The sequence below is a fragment of the Camelina sativa genome, chromosome 16 (assembly GCF_030686135.1).
Source record: "Camelina sativa cultivar CO46 ecotype springtype chromosome 16, ASM3068613v1".
Classification (NCBI taxonomy): Eukaryota; Viridiplantae; Streptophyta; class Magnoliopsida; order Brassicales; family Brassicaceae; genus Camelina; species Camelina sativa.
Genome location: NC_141895.1, coordinates 3,163,553 through 3,181,950, shown reverse-complemented (window position 1 = coordinate 3,181,950; position 18,398 = coordinate 3,163,553). Strand labels below are relative to the sequence as shown.

General features: G+C 36.3%; 3 protein-coding genes and 1 pseudogene across 14 annotated transcripts; 1 reads left to right on the top strand and 3 right to left on the bottom strand.

Annotated features, from left to right (window-relative positions):
- Nucleotides 1-735: 735 nt before the first annotated feature.
- Nucleotides 736-3,552, bottom strand: LOC104753306 (receptor like protein 23 pseudogene; annotated as a pseudogene).
- A 1,110-nt stretch (nucleotides 3,553-4,662) lies between these two features.
- Nucleotides 4,663-5,497, bottom strand: GRP23 (glycine-rich protein 23). The gene has a single exon (XM_010471259.2). It carries the CDS (start codon nucleotides 5,399-5,401, stop codon nucleotides 4,862-4,864), a length of 540 nt encoding a protein of 179 aa, XP_010469561.1. The 5' UTR covers nucleotides 5,402-5,497; the 3' UTR covers nucleotides 4,663-4,861.
- Nucleotides 5,498-7,609: 2,112 nt separating this feature from the next.
- Nucleotides 7,610-13,275, top strand: LOC104749593 (transcriptional corepressor LEUNIG_HOMOLOG). 12 transcript variants are annotated; one of them, XM_010471258.3, is made up of 19 exons: nucleotides 7,610-7,829; nucleotides 8,014-8,125; nucleotides 8,236-8,289; nucleotides 8,397-8,494; nucleotides 8,642-8,751; nucleotides 8,853-9,133; nucleotides 9,216-9,294; nucleotides 9,400-9,511; nucleotides 9,744-9,793; nucleotides 9,878-10,156; nucleotides 10,591-10,665; nucleotides 10,793-11,020; nucleotides 11,202-11,340; nucleotides 11,422-11,531; nucleotides 11,662-11,811; nucleotides 11,893-12,045; nucleotides 12,124-12,243; nucleotides 12,463-12,660; nucleotides 12,797-13,275. In XM_010471258.3, exons 3-19 carry the CDS (start codon nucleotides 8,258-8,260, stop codon nucleotides 12,938-12,940), a joined length of 2,358 nt encoding a protein of 785 aa, XP_010469560.2. In that variant the 5' UTR covers nucleotides 7,610-7,829; nucleotides 8,014-8,125; nucleotides 8,236-8,257; the 3' UTR covers nucleotides 12,941-13,275. The 12 variants fall into 12 exon arrangements, with proteins under 12 accessions (XP_010469560.2, XP_010469558.2, XP_010469555.2 ...); XM_010471256.3 differs by having other exon boundaries at nucleotides 7,620-7,829; nucleotides 11,196-11,340; XM_010471253.3 differs by having other exon boundaries at nucleotides 7,626-7,829; nucleotides 11,196-11,340; nucleotides 11,416-11,531.
- Nucleotides 13,276-15,441: 2,166 nt separating this feature from the next.
- On the bottom strand, nucleotides 15,442-17,252 carry LOC104749592 (cytochrome b5). Its single transcript, XM_010471252.3, has 3 exons — nucleotides 16,986-17,252; nucleotides 16,063-16,129; nucleotides 15,442-15,958 (listed from the first exon to the last, which is right to left on the bottom strand). The coding sequence occupies exons 1-3, from the start codon at nucleotides 17,070-17,072 to the stop codon at nucleotides 15,708-15,710; spliced, it is 405 nt and encodes a 134-aa protein (XP_010469554.1). The 5' UTR covers nucleotides 17,073-17,252; the 3' UTR covers nucleotides 15,442-15,707.
- Between the last annotated feature and the right edge of the window lie 1,146 nt (nucleotides 17,253-18,398).

The following is an 18,398-nucleotide window of genomic DNA, read 5'->3' as shown; positions in this document are numbered from 1 at the left end:
CAAAAAAACGTTATGCTAAGCAAAATAATTAAATAAAAACATGATCGAGATGATTTTTTTTCTTTTCAGATTTCTTTATCAAAATTCTCCAACTACAGGAGGATAAACACATTTACCGCAAATTTTGGAGCATAAGTTACTTACCGATTGATATTTGACCATAGACGTGTCACACACGTACCGTGTGAGTAAGGTAAGGAGTGGGAGTTTCGAGGATTTTGTGTTCAGTTTTGTGGGCTGACTTGACTGGTGACTTATGGCATAGTCTACGGGCCTCTTTAAGCTATTCAAGAAAATATTAAGACAAGACAAAACTTCTAATTAAGAGGGTAAGATTTAAATTGTGATCAAACTCTTTCAAATAGAACCATTTACCAGAATTAATCACGCTGTTGGGGTTTGTATATGTACATTAGGTCTTTGTGCTCGTGGTGATGACCTGAAATTCTTTAATTTCTAATCAAAGATCTACTGTTGAGTCTGTGCTGTTTCTTTCAGTCTCCTAATTTTTGTTTCTTTGATGATGCTAACTAAATTAATTGACCTATGTATATATTATCTACGGTGTGAAAACAAATTAACACGGAGGATAAATCTGATAGTGCCATGCACAGACGTTTGTGAGTTAATATGATGCATATATTATTATTCAAAATCACATTTTTTTAATTTCTTTTTTTTTACATCAAAAGACATTTTTATTACTTAGCTAGAGTTGGTGTAACAAACCACACGTAAACAGAAAATTCGCCATTAAAACAAATAGAACAAAGCATCTGACAAAGATAAAACAAACACAAAAGAAACTTTAATTACAAGACCAACAAAAACTTGACAGACAACCAAAGGATAAAACTAAAAAACGAAATAGTCCTAACGGTTTTTGCGTTTATTTAGACAAAACATCTTGGCGAGCCACTCCGGCTTGTATGAAGCAATGACTTGTGCTATTACCAATCCAAGCAACACTCCAGACCCGTACCCTATTGCCACTGCTTTCCAGTTCAACACTTCTTCTTCTTCTTTATCGTCTTCTTGCTCATGGTGTTGCAACGGAGGTGCACTAGTGCTGAAGCAAGTGTCATCCAGAGGGAGACCACAAAGCCCTGCATTCCCTTCAAAGGAGGATTTAGCTTGCCCAGTAATCTGTGTACCTTGTGGTATTTCACCCTTGAGTTGGTTATGAGACATTTATGAACGCCAAAAACGAGAGGCTCCCGAGTCCATTAGGAATAGTCCCCGAGAGTTGGTTTCTTGACATGTCTAGTGACTCGAGCTCCTTAAGATTGGCCAAAGACAGAGGAATATGGCCTGAGAAGGCGTTGTTCGATAGGTTGAGCGCAATCAGTGCCTTCAAAAGACCAATAGATTCAGGAATCTGTCCTTCAAGTCTGTTCCCAGAGAAATCAATGGTGGCAAAGGAAGTGAGAACATTCGCTTGCTCCATGTGTAAACCTTTGTATTGTAAATCCATATAATCCATATACATATACCCATAGGCGACTTGTTCGTAGAAAACCGTCTCGTATGCCATATATAAACCCCCATACTCATTCATTGGGCTTGATGATGCTTTCCAATTCACAAAGTAATCAGATATCTCAAATATCCGCAGCTCAGGAAACCCGAGAGGGCCTTGACGAGGAGGAGATATAGCACCACAAAATCTGTTTGATTGAAGGGTAAGGACTTGCAAATTCGGTAAAGCTTTGAGCCAGAACGGAAACGTGTCTTCAATTTTGTTGTTTCTAACGCTTAGAAACTTAAGAGATGAGCAATTCAAAAGAGACCTTGGAAGCTTCCCTGTTAATTCATTATAGCTAACATCGAGTGTCCGTAGAGAGGCACCGACACGAAACACATCGGGGATACTTCCTTCGAGGTTGTTGTTCCGGAGATACACAAGTTCCAAATTACTCAAACATTGAGGAATGGGACCAGTAAAGTTGTTATAAGATAGATTAATATCAGTGAGAGAGCTTTTGTTGCATATTGAATGAGGTATCGGACCAGTAAAATTATTTCTGCCCGCATTGATGACTTTGATAAAGAGTGGTAGATTAGGAAAGGCTCCTTCAAACTTGTTTGAATCCAGAAATAATAACCTCACTGATGAATTTACTAATCTTTCTGCCGAACCTTGGAAACCTGTAAAAGAATTATTTCGAAGGACCATTGACCTCAGACGAGGAAGGCTCCATAACCACTCAGGGAATTTCCCTTCCAGTCTATTGCTGGATATGTCTATATACTCCAACTTCTTAAGGGTCCTTAAGATGCTCGGGAACTCCTTGATATCGCAGTACGCCAAGGCCAACATTTCCAGGGTCAACGGGATGTATGAATCTGAACTTAAACTGTCCGCAGATATACTGTTGCCGGAAAGATCGAGAGACTTCAAATATTTTAGGGAGGAGACGAGGTTTAAGTCTATTGGGTAGCTTGTGTTTAGGAAAGAAAGGTCAAGATACATAAGATTGGTGAGCTTTGAGATAGACTCTAGGATTTTTCCTTCAAAATGGTTAACCCCAAGGTACATGAACCAGCAAGATTGTTTCCACGCAAATAAAGTTTTGATAAGAAAGGTAGAGTGAGGAGAGAAGAAGGAATGACTCCAAAAAAATTATTATTTGAAAGGTCTATTGCGGAGAGGTTGGTTAAATTCTGTACAAGTGGGAAACTACTATTGAGCTTGTTTTGGTCAAGCTGCAAGTTAGTTAACCGGGTCAGGTTACTAATTGTGGAAGGAACTTGACCAGAAAAGCCATTTGAGGAAAGAGACAAGTACTCTAATCTGTGGAGGTTGCCAAATTTGGAAGGGAGTGAGGAACTAAAGTTGTTGAAAGAGAGGTCAAGGTAACGTAGGTGGTACAAGTCAAAGAGACTACTGTTGGGATTGAGAGTTCCGGATAAGTGGTTATATGAAAGGTCTAAAACAGCGAGCTTGCTTAGACTCCGCACAAGTGGGAAATCACCAGTGAGCTTGTTATAGGAAATGTCTAATTGAGAAAGCATGCTTAGGTTATTGAATGAGGAAGGAACTTGGCCGAGGATGCCATTAGAGGAAAGAAACAAACCCTCTAATCTTTTGAGATTTCCAAACTCGGAAGGGAGTGAAGAGGAGGTAAAGTTATTTTTGTGGAGATCAATGTAACGAAGCTGATGAAACCCGAATAGGCTGCTGCTGGGCTTCAGAGTTCCACGGAGACAGTCCCTTAGCTGTAGCACTGTGATGGCACCCGTCGAGTTATCGCACCAAACTCCATTAAAGTGGTCATTGTGGTTGCAGCCACGGGTGTCAAACTCGTTCAAGAACTGTGTAAAAGCTTGAATCTGGTGGGGACGACAGGCCACAATACCAGTAAAACGAATTTTTAAAGTAAAAATGCTTGCATGGGAGACGCAACAGAGTAAAAGTAGCGAAAGAAAATGCAAATGCAAAAGCCACTTCGACATCGTTGTAATGAAATATTTTTTAGAAGAATGATTTTGGATTAAGAAATGTGAGAGAGAAGATGGGTATAAATACAGATATGTGGTTTTTGCACTGGAGCACAACAATTTGACTAAAAAAAAGTTAAAGCTACGTGAAGTCTATGACTCATGTATTCGGGATAGTATTACAAAAGAATGGTTAAGCCACTTAAATCCTGAAGTGATTTCTACGTTACTTAAAAATCTCTTAACGTATAACTTGGGATTGGAACCATTCCGTTGACATATAATGTCAATCACATATATATGTTCAAGATTACAAAAATAAATGTAGCCCAAAAACACATAGGATAGGTTTGTCGAAGTATTAGAATTAGAGCTATGTGAAGTCTTTGTATTCGGGCTTGAAGAAAAGTATTGTTAAACAGCTACGTGCCACTCAAATCATGAAGTGTATTCCACGCTGATTGAAATTTCGACGTATATATAGCTTGGAACTGGAATTGTATGAGTATGAAACTTTTCACATATGTTCAAAATTACAGAAATAAACGTAGCATAACGACAAACACATTGGATACGTTTGTCAGCTTGTGGATCGAAGACTTTTGTGCAATGGTTGGAGACGGCCTTATTGTCGAGAGCAACGATGGGAAAAAGCCGAGAAGATTACAGTTTATGAGAAGATACTTGCCAAGTAAAAAGCACGCGGATTAACACCTACATAATTGGTTCGAATTCCTTATTTATTAACCTTAAGCATGCTATCCATTTTAATTTGTTAAATTTTATGTGATACAAGAGTTTGCTACTCAAAAGTTTTGCATTGTAGAAACTGAATTTGAGATAAGACATACTCATGTAATGTGTTTTGAACTTTGGATTGGATCAAATAAAATTAAAAACACATCGTGATTGATAGTCGTAAGCAAGTATATATAAAATTTAACAAGTCTTGTAAGATCATTTTATTGACAAGTCTCTTCAGAGTACGTATAAGATTTGTATTGGAAATATGAGAGTAAACATAAAACAATCACTTATTAACTGAGTGGTTGATACAATTGCGAAACTTTTGAGACAGACAGCAAACTTTTGTATCACATAAAAATTCAACAAGTTAAAACGAGTCTAAGTTATAGTTTTTTTTTGTTTTAAGTGTAAGTTATATAGTTAATCTAGCTAGAGTAATAAAATCGTTTACCCTTTCTGTCTACTACTTAAATATCCTTGTAATCTGGCTTTAACCATTTTATTAACCAACCAAAGCAGAACATACGGAATCAGCATACAATGAGACTCAAAATAAAAAGAACGACATACACAATTGCTAATGTATCATTTTATTTTGTAATAATCAATTATCATTAATTCTTCATTTAATTAAATAATATAGCAACGTACGAATGCATGAGCATGAGCCTCATCAGTGATGGCCACCACCACCATAACCTCCTCCAAGTCCTCCCCCACCGCCAATGCCTTTACCAAATCCACCACCGGCTCCACCGCCGAATCCTCCTCCGCCACCACCACCAAATCCTCCTCCTCCTCCAGCACCACCACCGCCTCCAAGTCCTCCTCCAGCACCACCACCGTATCCTCCTCCAGCACCACCGCCATATCCTCCTCCTCCTCCCAAACCACCACCGCCACCTCCGCCTAGACCGCCTCCACCGCCTAAACTGCCTCCTCCACCCAAACCACCACCGCCTCCTAGACCGCCACCGCCTCCTAGACCACCTCCGCCTCCACCTCCTAGACCGCCTCCGCCGCCCAAACCCTTACCATAACCCTTCTTGTAAATGCCATGTTTGTGGAAGAATGGACGAGGTTTGTGTAGGAATGGGCGAGGTTTGTGGAAAAAGTGTTTGTCGTCGTTAACCTCAACATGTCCGAACGCAAATTCGGCAACTAGAGCGAGTACAAAGATAAATACACACGCCTTACGGGAAGTTAAACCCATAACTAAGAGTAGTTAATTCCAACGAGTTTTATATGGTGGACATGTAAGAGAGAAGACAGTTGTGTCAGTGAAGCTTAGTCTTGGCTTGTATTTATAGACATATCGTCCACTCGTGAGTGCATACATACTTAAACCGGTTTTGCTTCTTTTATTTTGTAAATTAAGTTTAATTCTTATCAACTCTGGTTTCGTTAGTCGTTTCTCTCCATAATACATATATGCTACTTTTAAAATTGACAAATTGTGCATATGTTGTAGTCTAACTATTTAAAGATCTGATATCTTAACGAATGTTGTGAAATGTAGACTAATGTCAATAAACATTTATGCATTCAGAGTTGAAATGCTTGGTTTAAGTATCACCGTGAGGAAAACTAGGAAACCGGCATCGATTGAACCGGACGGCTCAACCTGTGAATAAAAAGAGAAAATAATTGGTTGAGTATACAATTAAATGAGGTCCAACCTGTCATTGGACAATTTATTTATGTCTGCCAACTGCCCAGTTGATCTCATCCAACACAACAAGGAAACGAATTCAATTGCATTTGAAATATTGAAGAAATAAATACTCCCTCTAGTTTTTTTTAATTGTCGTTTAAAGTTTTTATACACAAATTAACAAATTAAGAAAAGTATTAAATTTTATGTTTTGCCCTTTATTAATATATTTCATAATTTTTTGATTGGTTAAAACTTAAAACTTTAAAACAGCAAAAATATTCACCAAACATCTGCATTGAAAATCTAAAACGACAAGTATTATGAAACAAAAATTAAGTCCCAGAACGACAATTAAATTAAAACGGAGGGAGTAGTATATATATGTGATTATATGCATGTGCACATAAAGTGAATTGGTATATCACGGTTTCTATTTAAAAAAAGTTTTGGGGGGTGGTAAAACCTGAAATTGAAGATTTTCATGGATTTGTAGAGCAAAAAGAGAGGAAAATATATAGTGTATATATCTTCTTTTTCGTGTATTAAAAATATAAGACGTACGTTCCAACACTAAATGAATAAATTGTGTCATTATAAAAAAAAAAATGATCTATAAGGGCTATTTTGCATTATTCAAACCCTGAAAATGTGATCACATTAAGTGAGAAAAGGTAGTGATCTCATTTATTGTGCCATTAAATGGTTCAAACCAAACACATATTATTAAACCTTTCACTCTCCAAACTAACAAAGATAGAAAAACAGATAGGCTTATATGTTACATGCATCATCTACACATTTTCAGAAAAAAAATAAAGTTTGAGGTTGATGATCGGTTTTAAGCATGTGAGCCTGTGAATGTAGATTTTTGTTTAAAATTTGGTTTGTTTTGGCTGTTAGAATAATAGTTGGGACTAAAACTTAATTTAAACTCAACTTCAAAAACAACTGATTTAATTTTGGTCTAGAAGAAATTTAAGAAATACCTTGAAGACTCTAAAGCACTTTTAAGTGTGGATTTGTTCATTTCTAATTATGATTTAGTAACAAAAATTCTGCCAAAATAGACTATTATGCTATGCATTGTTTTCTAAAATTTTGGATTGGTTCTATTGAGAATATGCAATCTTTTGGTTACCGACCACAAGTTATAATTAGTTTTTTTTTTCTCTCTCTGTCTCTCTCTCGCTCTTAGCATTTTGGATAAGATTCGTAAAACATATCCAGTTGATCGGTTTATATAAGTTCGAATCTCACCGCAATATACAAAGATTTAACTAGTATTTCGCGCAAGTTTTCTTGTTGAACTTCTAATAAAGCTATAACTAGCTAAAAGATAAAATATGGCGGTCTGTAAGTGTACATATATATTATTGACCTTCTTATAGAGCAATAACTAGATAGATTAAAGACGGTGGAATGATGTGTATTATTGATGCATGAGTCTATATAAGTATATGGAATATGGACCATTTTGTTTTGTCGTCCTACCATACCATGTGATCTTTATAATAATCGTCATTAGTTTACTAAGCTCGGGACTTGTTCTAAAATGTGTTGTTATTATTCTATTCTTACTCCATAAATGCTACATAAAATTTGAGTGTCCCCAACAGCTTCTTTAACTTTCTTCTAACTACATTGACGGTTTCAACTTTCAAACAATAATTTTGTTTTATTTCAGCCCCGTCTTCGAGTTGACTTTAGGATGAAGTCAACTAAAGGCCCAATAATAAGCCCATTTAAACACAAATATTGAGGCCCGTTAATAAACATTTTTATTCATGGTATCCTAAAAGCATCAAACCAAACATAGAAGTTTTTTTTTTTAACATTCATTTTTTTTTTTAAGTATCTCTGATCTCTTTTACGAAACTCTTCTCAATCTGATTCTGATCTCTTTCTCTCTCTCTCTCTCTCTCTCTCTTCCAGCTGTTTCATGATCGATTTACTCTTAAGTTACAGCTGATTACAACAATTCACTGTAATCTCTCAAGAACCCTAGAATCCTTTTTTTTTTTTTTTTTGAATTGTGATCCGTCATGTATGAATTCGATTACGTTCTTTTATCAATTCGACGAATTTTCCCAAAGTAGTAGTAGTCGTGTTCGCTTACAAGTAATTTAAACCTGATTGATTGATTTTTTTATTTTATTTGTATGTTGTAGTAGTAGTAGCAATGCTTGATCTTTGAAGTTACTGGAATATTTGAAGATCGAATTAGGGTTCTCTGATCTACCTGGAATCTGCTTTGCTTTTGTTTGTTTTGGGCTTTTTCAGGTTTGTTTTGTTTATTGAAACTATCGAAAAATTCTGAGTTCAGATCATTTTTATTTGCTTTTTGGATTGAAAAAATTTGACTCAATTTTTGTATTCTTACTTATATATAGCTCGAGATATTGGGCTGAAGCTATGGCGCAGAGTAATTGGGAAGCTGACAAGATGTAAGCGATTTTTGTGTGTTTTAATTAGAGCTTATTTTGTTCAATTCCCAGATTTCTTGTTCTTTTTTTTTTGTTCTTCTTACTTTCATGTGTTTGGGTTTTTGTAGGCTTGACGTTTATATATATGATTATTTGGTGAAGAAGAAACTTCACAATACTGCAAAGTCGTTTATGACTGAAGGGAAGGTTTCACCTGATCCAGTTGGTAATAATATTTCTTTCTTGTTCCACTTAAAAATCCTTACTTCATTTTGAGTTTTTTGTTATGTTATTGTTTTCTTTGTTCTTCTGTCAATCTAGGCTAAGTTACTGATTAACTCTTTGGATTGTTGCTGTGTGAATGATGATGTAGCAATTGATGCACCTGGAGGGTTTCTTTTTGAGTGGTGGTCTGTGTTCTGGGATATCTTCATTGCAAGGACAAATGAGAAACATTCAGAGCCTGCTGCTGCTTATATTGAGGTGGCTTCCTACTCCCATCAAGGGAGATATGCTCTTCTTTTTTTTGTTTATTACCCTTTAGTTTCCACTTTAATAACTGACCAGTGGCTCTGGAATTTTAGGCACAACAAGGTAAAGCGAAGGAGCAGCAAATGCAAATTCAGCAACTTCAGTTAATGCGACAAGCTCATATGCAACGTAGAGAACCTAATCACCCTTCTCTTGGGGGTCCAATGAATGCTATTGGTTCTGAAGGGATGATTGGACAGTCAAATGCTAGTGCTTTGGCTGCAAAAATGTACGAGGAACGTATGAAGCAACCAAATCCAATGAACTCTGAGACATCCCAACCCCACCTTGATGCAAGGATGGCCCTTCTTAAATCAGCTACAAACCATCATGGGTAAATTGGCTCAGCTTTTTTTTTTTTGCTGTCGTTTTTCCTGTCCTCACACCGTTGACCCCTTCTCATTCTGTAAAAACAGTCAGATGGTCCAAGGCAATCATCAAGGAGGTGTTTCGGCAGCGCTGCAGCAAATTCAGTCGCGTACTCAGCAACCCACTGTAACTACTACTTGAGCACCTTACTTTATGACTGTTCAAATCTTCTAGCAGACAAGTCTCCGATCATATATTTTGGGTGTGCATCTGAATCTCTTGTACGTGCAGGAAATCAAAAGTGAAGTCAATCTGGGTACATCTCCGAGACAACTGCCAGTGGATCCTTCTACAGTGTATGGCCAGGGAATTCTGCAATCAAAGCCTGGGATGGGGGGTGCAGGTAAATTTATCAGTGTAATGCATACTGGAGTATATGCTCACCTAAAAGATAATTTTGGTCAATACTGGTAGCATGCCTTCAATTTGACTGTGGACTCCAAAATTAACGTATCCCTTATGTGAAAAGTTATGATAAATTACAGTGGGTGTGATATGCTAATGGCCTCATGAGAACCTTTTGCTTACAATTTGTTAGATCAATTCTTATGCTGTTGTGTTTTTCCCTTGTGAAGGATTAAACCCTGGAGTGAGTGGTCTACCTTTGAAGGGGTGGCCATTAACTGTAAGTCACTGTGTTTCTTCTCTGAATTTATTTGTTTGTCATTACAAGCTCAGATTTTGCTAAGTTTCTTGACAAATGTGACAGGGCATCGAGCAAATTCGACCAGGTTTAGGTGGGCCTCAGGTTCAGAAATCTTTTCTACAAAATCAAAGTCAATTTCAGCTCTCGCCGCAGCAGCAACAACAACAACAGATCTTGGCTCAGGTTCAAGCGCAAGGAAATATGACTAATTCACCCATGTATGGTGACATGGACCCTCGAAGGTTTACAGGATTACCTAGAGGAAACCTAAATCCGAAAGATGGACAACAAATTGCAAATGATGGATCTATAGGGTCCCCAATGCAATCAAGTTCGTCAAAGGTGAGACTTCTTCTCAAATCACCAAAAAATGCATATCCCTGTTAGATGCAGTGGCATTCTATCATCTTTTTCGGGTAGCAGAGAGAACGTTCCACATTAAACATCTCAAATTTTCTTTGTTCGGTTAGATGGTGAAGTTGGATCATTTCCGATACTTGCTCGCCTGTTATATGCTTCAAAATTTACTCTTTTGGGTATCGTGTAACTGCTGTTACTTTTCATTTGAGAATCTGTAAGATAAATGTGTTTGTGTTATCATAATGTAGATCTATGTAGGGATCAGAATTTTGTTTCTTCTTGTTAATCACTTGCTCCCATCAATCGAGAAAACTTATCTGTTTACTGCCAAACGTGAGGACTTCACTGCTAACATTTTTATCAGTCAAATGTTTTTTCTGATTCCATTTTTCTGTTGTTTATCCGTTGGTCTATAGCATATCAGCATGCCTCCAGTACAACAATCTTCTTCCCAGCAACAAGATCACTTACTATCCCAGCAATCACAACAGGTACTAATTTGTGGATCCAACCCCACAAGTCTTAGACCCCCTTCAGTCATGTGGTTTGAACCAACTTAATATATTCTTCATTGTCTAAGATGATTGAGCCACAACTTCATTTTTGTGTCTTCGATAGAACAACCGCAAAAGAAAAGGGCCTTCCTCTTCTGGTCCTGCTAACAGTACAGGGACAGGAAACACAGTTGGCCCATCCAACTCGCAGCCGTCGACTCCTTCAACACATACCCCTGTTGATGGAGTTGCTATAACTGGTAACATGCACCATGTGAATAGCATGCCAAAAGGACCAATGATGTATGGTTCTGATGGGATTGGTGGTCTCGCATCATCAGCAAATCAACTGGTATGTTTCTTAATTTCTTAGAAGAATGATATCAACAATCTAGTTTTGTTCTAATAACATCTGGCTGCAGCATGCAGTTGTGTTGTGTGAAAGAAATTTCTTAGCGGCTTATGTATATTTTGCATAGACTATGGCGCCGTGTTTCTTTCAGCTTTCTTATGATAAGAATTAATAGCTGCAGGATGACATGGAACAGTTTGGAGATGTGGGAGCCCTAGAAGATAACGTAGAATCATTTTTGTCCCAAGATGATGGAGATGGTGGAAGCTTGTTTGGCACCCTAAAGCGGAACCCTTCTGAGCATACCGAAACTTCAAAAGGTATTCTAACCCCCCAATGATAAACAGGCCACTTGTAGTTGATATATATATATACTAACAGGTTCCTCTTTCTAGTGTCAGCTTTCAGTTTCAATGAGGTTAGTTCTATAAGAAAAAGTGCCAGTAAGGTCATATGCTGTAACTTCTCTTCTGATGGGAAATTGTTGGCTAGCGCTGGACATGATAAAAAGGTGCAGCATCTTAATTTCGGAGATGCGGTTTGCTTATAAACCTGCATGACCCTAAAACATTTATAGAATTGGTAACTTTTCGTTTGGTTAAAAACAGTTAATGTGGATGCAAATTTCTTTTTGTCAGTAGGTATTTATTTGGAACATGGAAACACTACATGTTGAGAGCACGCCGGAAGAACATGGTCATATCATCACAGATGTTCGGTTCAGACCTAATTCAACTCAGCTGGCAACGTCATCATTTGACAAAACTATCAAGATCTGGGATGCTTCTGATGTATAATAATAATATATGTCTCTTTATATTTGTTACCTTTTTTCGTGTTCAGCTGTGACTAACAATTACCAATTTGTGCAGCCTGGTTACTTCCTACGAACAATTTCGGGTCATGCTGCACCTGTTATGTCCCTTGATTTTCATCCTAAGAAAACCGAGCTTTTATGCTCTTGTGATAGTAACAATGATATTCGTTTTTGGGACATCAACGCTTCTTGTGTTCGTGCTACAAAGGCAAGCCCCTGATCCTTTGTATGGTTTCTCTGCGAATTGAAACTCTGTTTGCTAAATCGTTAAATTTTCAAAGCACAGGGGGCTAGCACGCAAGTACGGTTCCAGCCAAGAACAGGACAATTGTTGGCTGCAGCATCCGAGAATATTGTGTCAATTTTTGATGTTGAAAGTAATAACAAACGGATCCACATGTTTAAGGTACAGCTGAAGATTATATTTTTGATGATTTTGATTTCCCCTGGGGTAATCCACATAAAATACTTTGTTTTCTACTTTCAATACTTTGAATCTTCCAAGACTAGTGTGTTTTCTTGTTGGATGCCTTTGGGCATATTGTTAACCATCATTGTTACTCATAGACTCCATCAATCTTAATTCTTTTTGTATCTCATGGTTTTATTACTTTTGATCTGTCAGGGACATTCCACAAATGTACATTCTGTTTGTTGGAGCCCAAACGGTGATTTGGTAGCTTCTGTTAGTGAAGACGCTGTAAAAATATGGTCACTGAGTTCAGCAGATTGCATCCACGAGCTTTGTAACAGTGGAAACAAGTTCCACTCTGTTGTTTTTCACCCTAGCTTTCCCAATCTCTTGGTCGTTGGTGGCTACCAGGTATAGTAATCTATGTCCCCATGAACAACACCAATCTGTGTCATAGAATATCCAGTAGTCTCTATGTTCACCTGCGTGATGATATGAGTTTTACCTCTCAATTGATTTGACTTTGGTAAAACGAATCTTGTGACAGACACTGGAGCTGTGGAACACAATGGAGAACAAATGTATGACGATAGCGGCTCACGAGTGTGTGATCTCTGCCTTGGCTCAGTCGCATTCGACGGGAATGATGGCGTCTGCAAGTCATGACAAATCCGTAAAGATTTGGAAGTAGAATTATTTCGATGTTCTCGAAAAAGAAAAAAGAAAAATACGAGAGAGCTCAGGACTTTTTTTGAGTCTAATTCTTTCTTTAATATTTACGCCAATAAGTTGAGTTTTTTTTTTTTTTTTTTGAATGGGTTTGTTTATGACAAAAAAAAAAAGGGACTTGTGATAATTCGAACCTTGGCTATAAGATCCTACTTATTTTGGGATTTCTCTTTTCTTTGTTGCTGTGATCTTTTAGTAGTGTTCAGAGGGAGTAAGAGAGAGATGTAAGTATTCTCCTAAACCGACTAAATTGTTGAATAATTTCTTTTCTTACACTCAACTAAATGCTTATTCTAAGGTCTCTGGCTCTCTACGATTAGCTTATAATTACACTTTACTTTAAGATGATGAATACAACAAAGCTCTTAACATACATATCGAAACTATACCATTACCAAGTAAATTAGAACTTCGGGGATTAAGGATGAGTTTTACCTGCTTAGGCTTTAATTAGGAACTTTATCTTTTATCTCAAAGGGTTATTTGTTTACTGAACTTTTAACATTTTCGAAATATAGAGTTGTTTTAAGAAAGAAAAAAACTCACATTTCTATTTTATACTATAAGATGAAACCGTAAACGGAAATGTGAAACAGAAGCAGAAGTAAAAAGCACGGTTACGTTTGTGTCTGTTTTACAATATACAAACACGTCTTAACTTGAAAAACAAAAATAAATGTACTTTTTTTTTCTTGGACATGAACTTATTTCGTTTTGTTTATTTTTTTTGTGTGTAACAGTAGAGTGGTTGAATGAAACATTAACTTAATCTATCTTTAGTTTCTCAATCAATATTACCTACTCAAACCTTTACACGATAATAAGATATCTCCTAGACTCCTCCTACTCTTATTCATATTTTTCGGAACTGCTTGAACTTTGATATTCCATCTTTAATCTAGGAGTCAAGAAGATTCTCAATATCAAATCCCAAAGAAGATCAATCTAATTCTCTGTTCCGAAAGTCTTGTATTCATTTAAATTCAATTAATTTGGTATTCATAATTTCATACAAAATGCTAGTTGTATATCACTATCTTAAGCTACAATTAGCCGACAAAAGAAAAAAAAAAAAAAAAAAAAAAAAAAGCTACAATTATCCAATCCACGCAAATGCAATTAGCAGAAAACAATTAATTAACTTTGTGAAAGTTGGTAAGTCTAATAAGCACTAGAAGTAGAAGTTGACCTTCCAAATTAGAATTAAAACGTTTTAAACCTACACTGAAATGACGATCCTCGTATTAATTTTAGGTTGCGTAACCGTTCCATCTTTCTTAACGTTGTGTGACTTGTGACACATATTTGAACCGAACTAACTCAATTTTTTTTAACATTATTATAATAAATAACAACAAAATACGTCATCATTTCTATTTATAAATATCTAAATGATTACACTCAAGTTCTAAATTATAAAATTTTCCGAAAATAATAAAAGTAATTAAAAAGAAATAAATAAGCAAAGTACAGTGTACATTACTCACAGTAGTGAAGAAGCAGCCACCTGAAAAAAATATTAAATATTTCTTTTTTCAAAACACACACAAAAAAAAAAGAGAGAAAAAAAAAATAAAAAAAAAAAGAGACAGAGAGAGAGAAGAGACGAAAGACCCCACAGAGCACTCATCTTCTCAACCCTAACTCTGATTTCTCTCTCTCTTCACAGCTCTCTCCCAATCTCTCTCTCTCTCTCTGTCTCTGATGAAAAGCGTCGGAAAATGGGGAAATACATAAGAAAGAGCAAAAGTGTTCGAAAAAAGATTCTCTTTCTCTTTTTCTCTCTCTCTTGTGGTGAGTCCATTGTACTTTCCACTTCTGTGAATTTTGTGCCCACTATATAATCGTAAATTTGTAATTCGTGCCCACTACATATCATGATGATCATCATTAGTATGGTGATCGTCTTTTTTTGATCAATCATCGCAAACTTCGTCGCGTTTTTACTTGTCACAAGATTCGTTTTGTGATTTGTATTGATTTGAGCCTACACACGACAACGTTTTGGAACAGTCTACAGTTGTCAACTTGCCACAGAATACAGTCCAATCCAATGCAGCTTAAATATGAAATTTATTGCTCTCGAAGTTACAAGTATCGAACTTTGTGTCTGTGGTTGCGAGTTGCGGCCAAAGCGGTGTAAAGAGGTACAAAGGAAGGGTCCCACGGTTGCAGAAGGTGTTTTTTGATTCTTCGTGTTGGGATATGGTTTAGTGAGCTCTCAAGTCACTAACTGCCACACACTCTATCAAGTAACTGCCAAATTTAAAACGTCTCTTTCTCTTCGGAATTCGTAATCTGTTGTTTTTGTTGTTTCTCCTTTTTTGCAAAGTTGTTTAAGCGTGCTCTCAAGTTACTACTAAGATCATACCCTTGCTTAGATACTTCTCTCGGCTACATTTTTTTATCTAAAGATTGTATGATCTCAAACAATACTAAATTAGACTTTCAAAACAGCTCATAAGTCATAACTTCGGTTTCATTATAGATGAGAGATGTCATTAGCTGCATGAGGCAAAACAAAACCACCAACAAGACTGTACTTCATATGCCGTTACATCATAATATTAAAGAAATTGTCCAAGAAAACACATTCAAACAACAAAATATGGGAAACAGAGACAAGAACAAAGGGAGAGGGCTTTGAGATTTGTCTTTTCAAAAGACTTAAATCTTTCTCTCTATATATTTAAGATATATGGTAGTAATGCTCAGAAAAAAGGCGAAGCCTACCCTGATTTGGTGTATATGCGAATCCCGACTGCTAAACCGAGAATGGCAAGGGGTACGAGGAACTGGAGGATCTTGATAATGAACTCAGAGGTCTTGTCTTGATTGTAGTGAGGCTGTTTAGGAGGTGTGTATTTGACTTTCTTTGGGATTGTTGTCTTATCAATCTCGCCTACGTAGTACTGCTCCATCATCTCTCTTGCGCTTTCGCTGTGACCCACGTCCTCAAAATCATCCGTTGCATCCTTACCTGAAAAGAGTAGAAGGATCAAAACATACTCCACCACTAAGTGAATTCGGCGTTTAAGAATCAAGCGCTGGGAGAGCAGGGTGATAGTGTGTGTTTATACAGACCTGTTGAAGACAAGAGAACATCATCCCCACCGGGATGGTCTTCAAGGAATTTGGTCACATTGTACACCTGCATTTTAGCAAATGTTTGAAGATTTCTAGTTAAAACAAGAAGTTTAAAACAATAATGAACTTATAAGGCTTATGATTCTAATATAAGATACAAGAAATGGTAATGGCGATGTGTCCGTGTGCATATAACTCGAATAAGCAAACAGTAGGAACAGAAAGAGGGAGGGATACTTGAAACAATGTACTCTCAGCAACCATGCCTAAAGGTAGATTTGGAGGTTTCTGAACATAATAAAGGATTTTTTCAATGTATATAGTTAAAACTCCGAAAAAATGAAAAGAAACAGAAGCTACTCATGGAACATACATACCAACAGGTTGAAAGTATCAAACTTTCTTATATGCTACTGATCTCACAAACCAATCAATGAGGAAAACAAGATACAATTTCACTATCAAGGGAGGCTCAAGGGTGTATCTAACAGATTCCTTAACAAGTTTAATCATTACAAACCAAAATGATCAAGCTTCAATGGAAAATAGTGATCGACACGTGTCAGTAATCCATTCCAAGAGGCAAGAGAGGTCAGTGTATAAGAAATCAAACATATTTGTTTGGTTTAAGTATAAGTACTCTATAGGAAAAGAAGAGCTATGTCTACATTTCTCCATCTTCAATTCCAAACTTGAAACTTTTCAATTAATAAATAGATCAATAGAACTAAAATCTTTAGCATATGTTTAATAGCTACAAACTTTTTCCACTCTTCCCATCTAAAAAACATATCATTCCGACATACAAATCTAAAGACTTCAAAAGCTTAATCTCATGCAAACACAAAAAAGGTGGCATTTTTAAAAAGCACGAGATCTCTTATTTGAGAGGGTGAGAACAAGGAGAAAGAAGAAAGAACCTTTCCATTGATGACAAGCCAACAGTCCTGAGGTTGATTATGCTCTGAAACTTGTGAAAGTGTGAAGATCTTTGCTTCGTCTCCCATTGTTTGTTTTGATTCTTTTGTCTACTAGAGAATAGACCCACCAAAAGAAACCTGACACTGTGATTTTAAAGCTAAAAGCTTTATACAAAATAGAGAGATTCAAAGCTAAAAACTTTATACAAGGAGCGAGAGAGAGAGAGAGAGTTGTTGAGTTAAGGACCAATTTGATGAAACAGTTGGAATTCCGGTTTAGTTTGGTTTGTTCACTAAGGAATTGGATTATGAGCTTCGGTTGGTATGAAAACCGGTTTAGTGAAATAGGAATGTGAATTTATTTATCCACACATAATCTGTAAACTAATCCTTGTTCAATTTTGGCCTTATGGTATTCACCTGACGAATTTTGGAAACATTGTACCAAATATTTGAACCGATGTGCTCAATGGTCTGGTATAGTTTTCTATTTCTGGTCGGTTGGGGTGGGTGGAGTAGGTGGGCAGTGCAAATGTTGCGGTTGTGGCTCTCTAATTCTGCCTTTTTTTCATTCAAGATTGGTAGGTGACTGATGTGTGCAATAAATTTAATTATTATGGTCTAAGAATTCTTTTTTCAAAATTATTATGGTGCTGCTTCATACCAACTTACCATATTTATTATGGACCTTTTTTAACTTCTTTCTCTAAAGCTTATATATAAATTGTGTATATATTATCTGGTGTTGGTAGTTTAACGGATGATTAGAAAATTGCAATATTGCATGACCGGATTCGTTTGGTAGAAACTATTGTTTCACCTTGGCCTAAATAACAATCATACGATCACGATGCATCATGATCGATTCAAAAAACAAGCGGATTAAGCAAAAGGCTATGGTCACCAATTTAATTTAATTTTTTTTTTTTGAGGATGACATGTTTCAGAGAACGTAATAGTTGTACTTTTTAAGATCATCGTATCTTATTCCATCACTTAAAAAAATTGTTATTTAGGTTTTAAATGATTGGTCCATACCCTCTATACTAAACAATATGCATTAATAATTTGGTATGATAAAAACTGTATCATGGAGACTATTTTTAAAATAAACAAAAAAAAAAGCAGATAGATAGTTATATTTTTGTATGGAATTACTGTTCCCTCCATACTAATATATGTTTTATTGGTTTGGACTTGGTTCGAAGTTAGTATGAAATATATCAAATAAGGGTGTGAATGGTAGAAAAATAGTGGATTTGTCCGATTTTAGTCCGGTTTGGAGCGTACCAACCAACTATTCATAGTGTTAGAAAATAATATTAATAAATTTTACATATTAAATTGAAAACATATAAAAGAAAAAGTAATGATTCTTACCACCATTCTCATTGTACTGTACTAAAAAGTTGA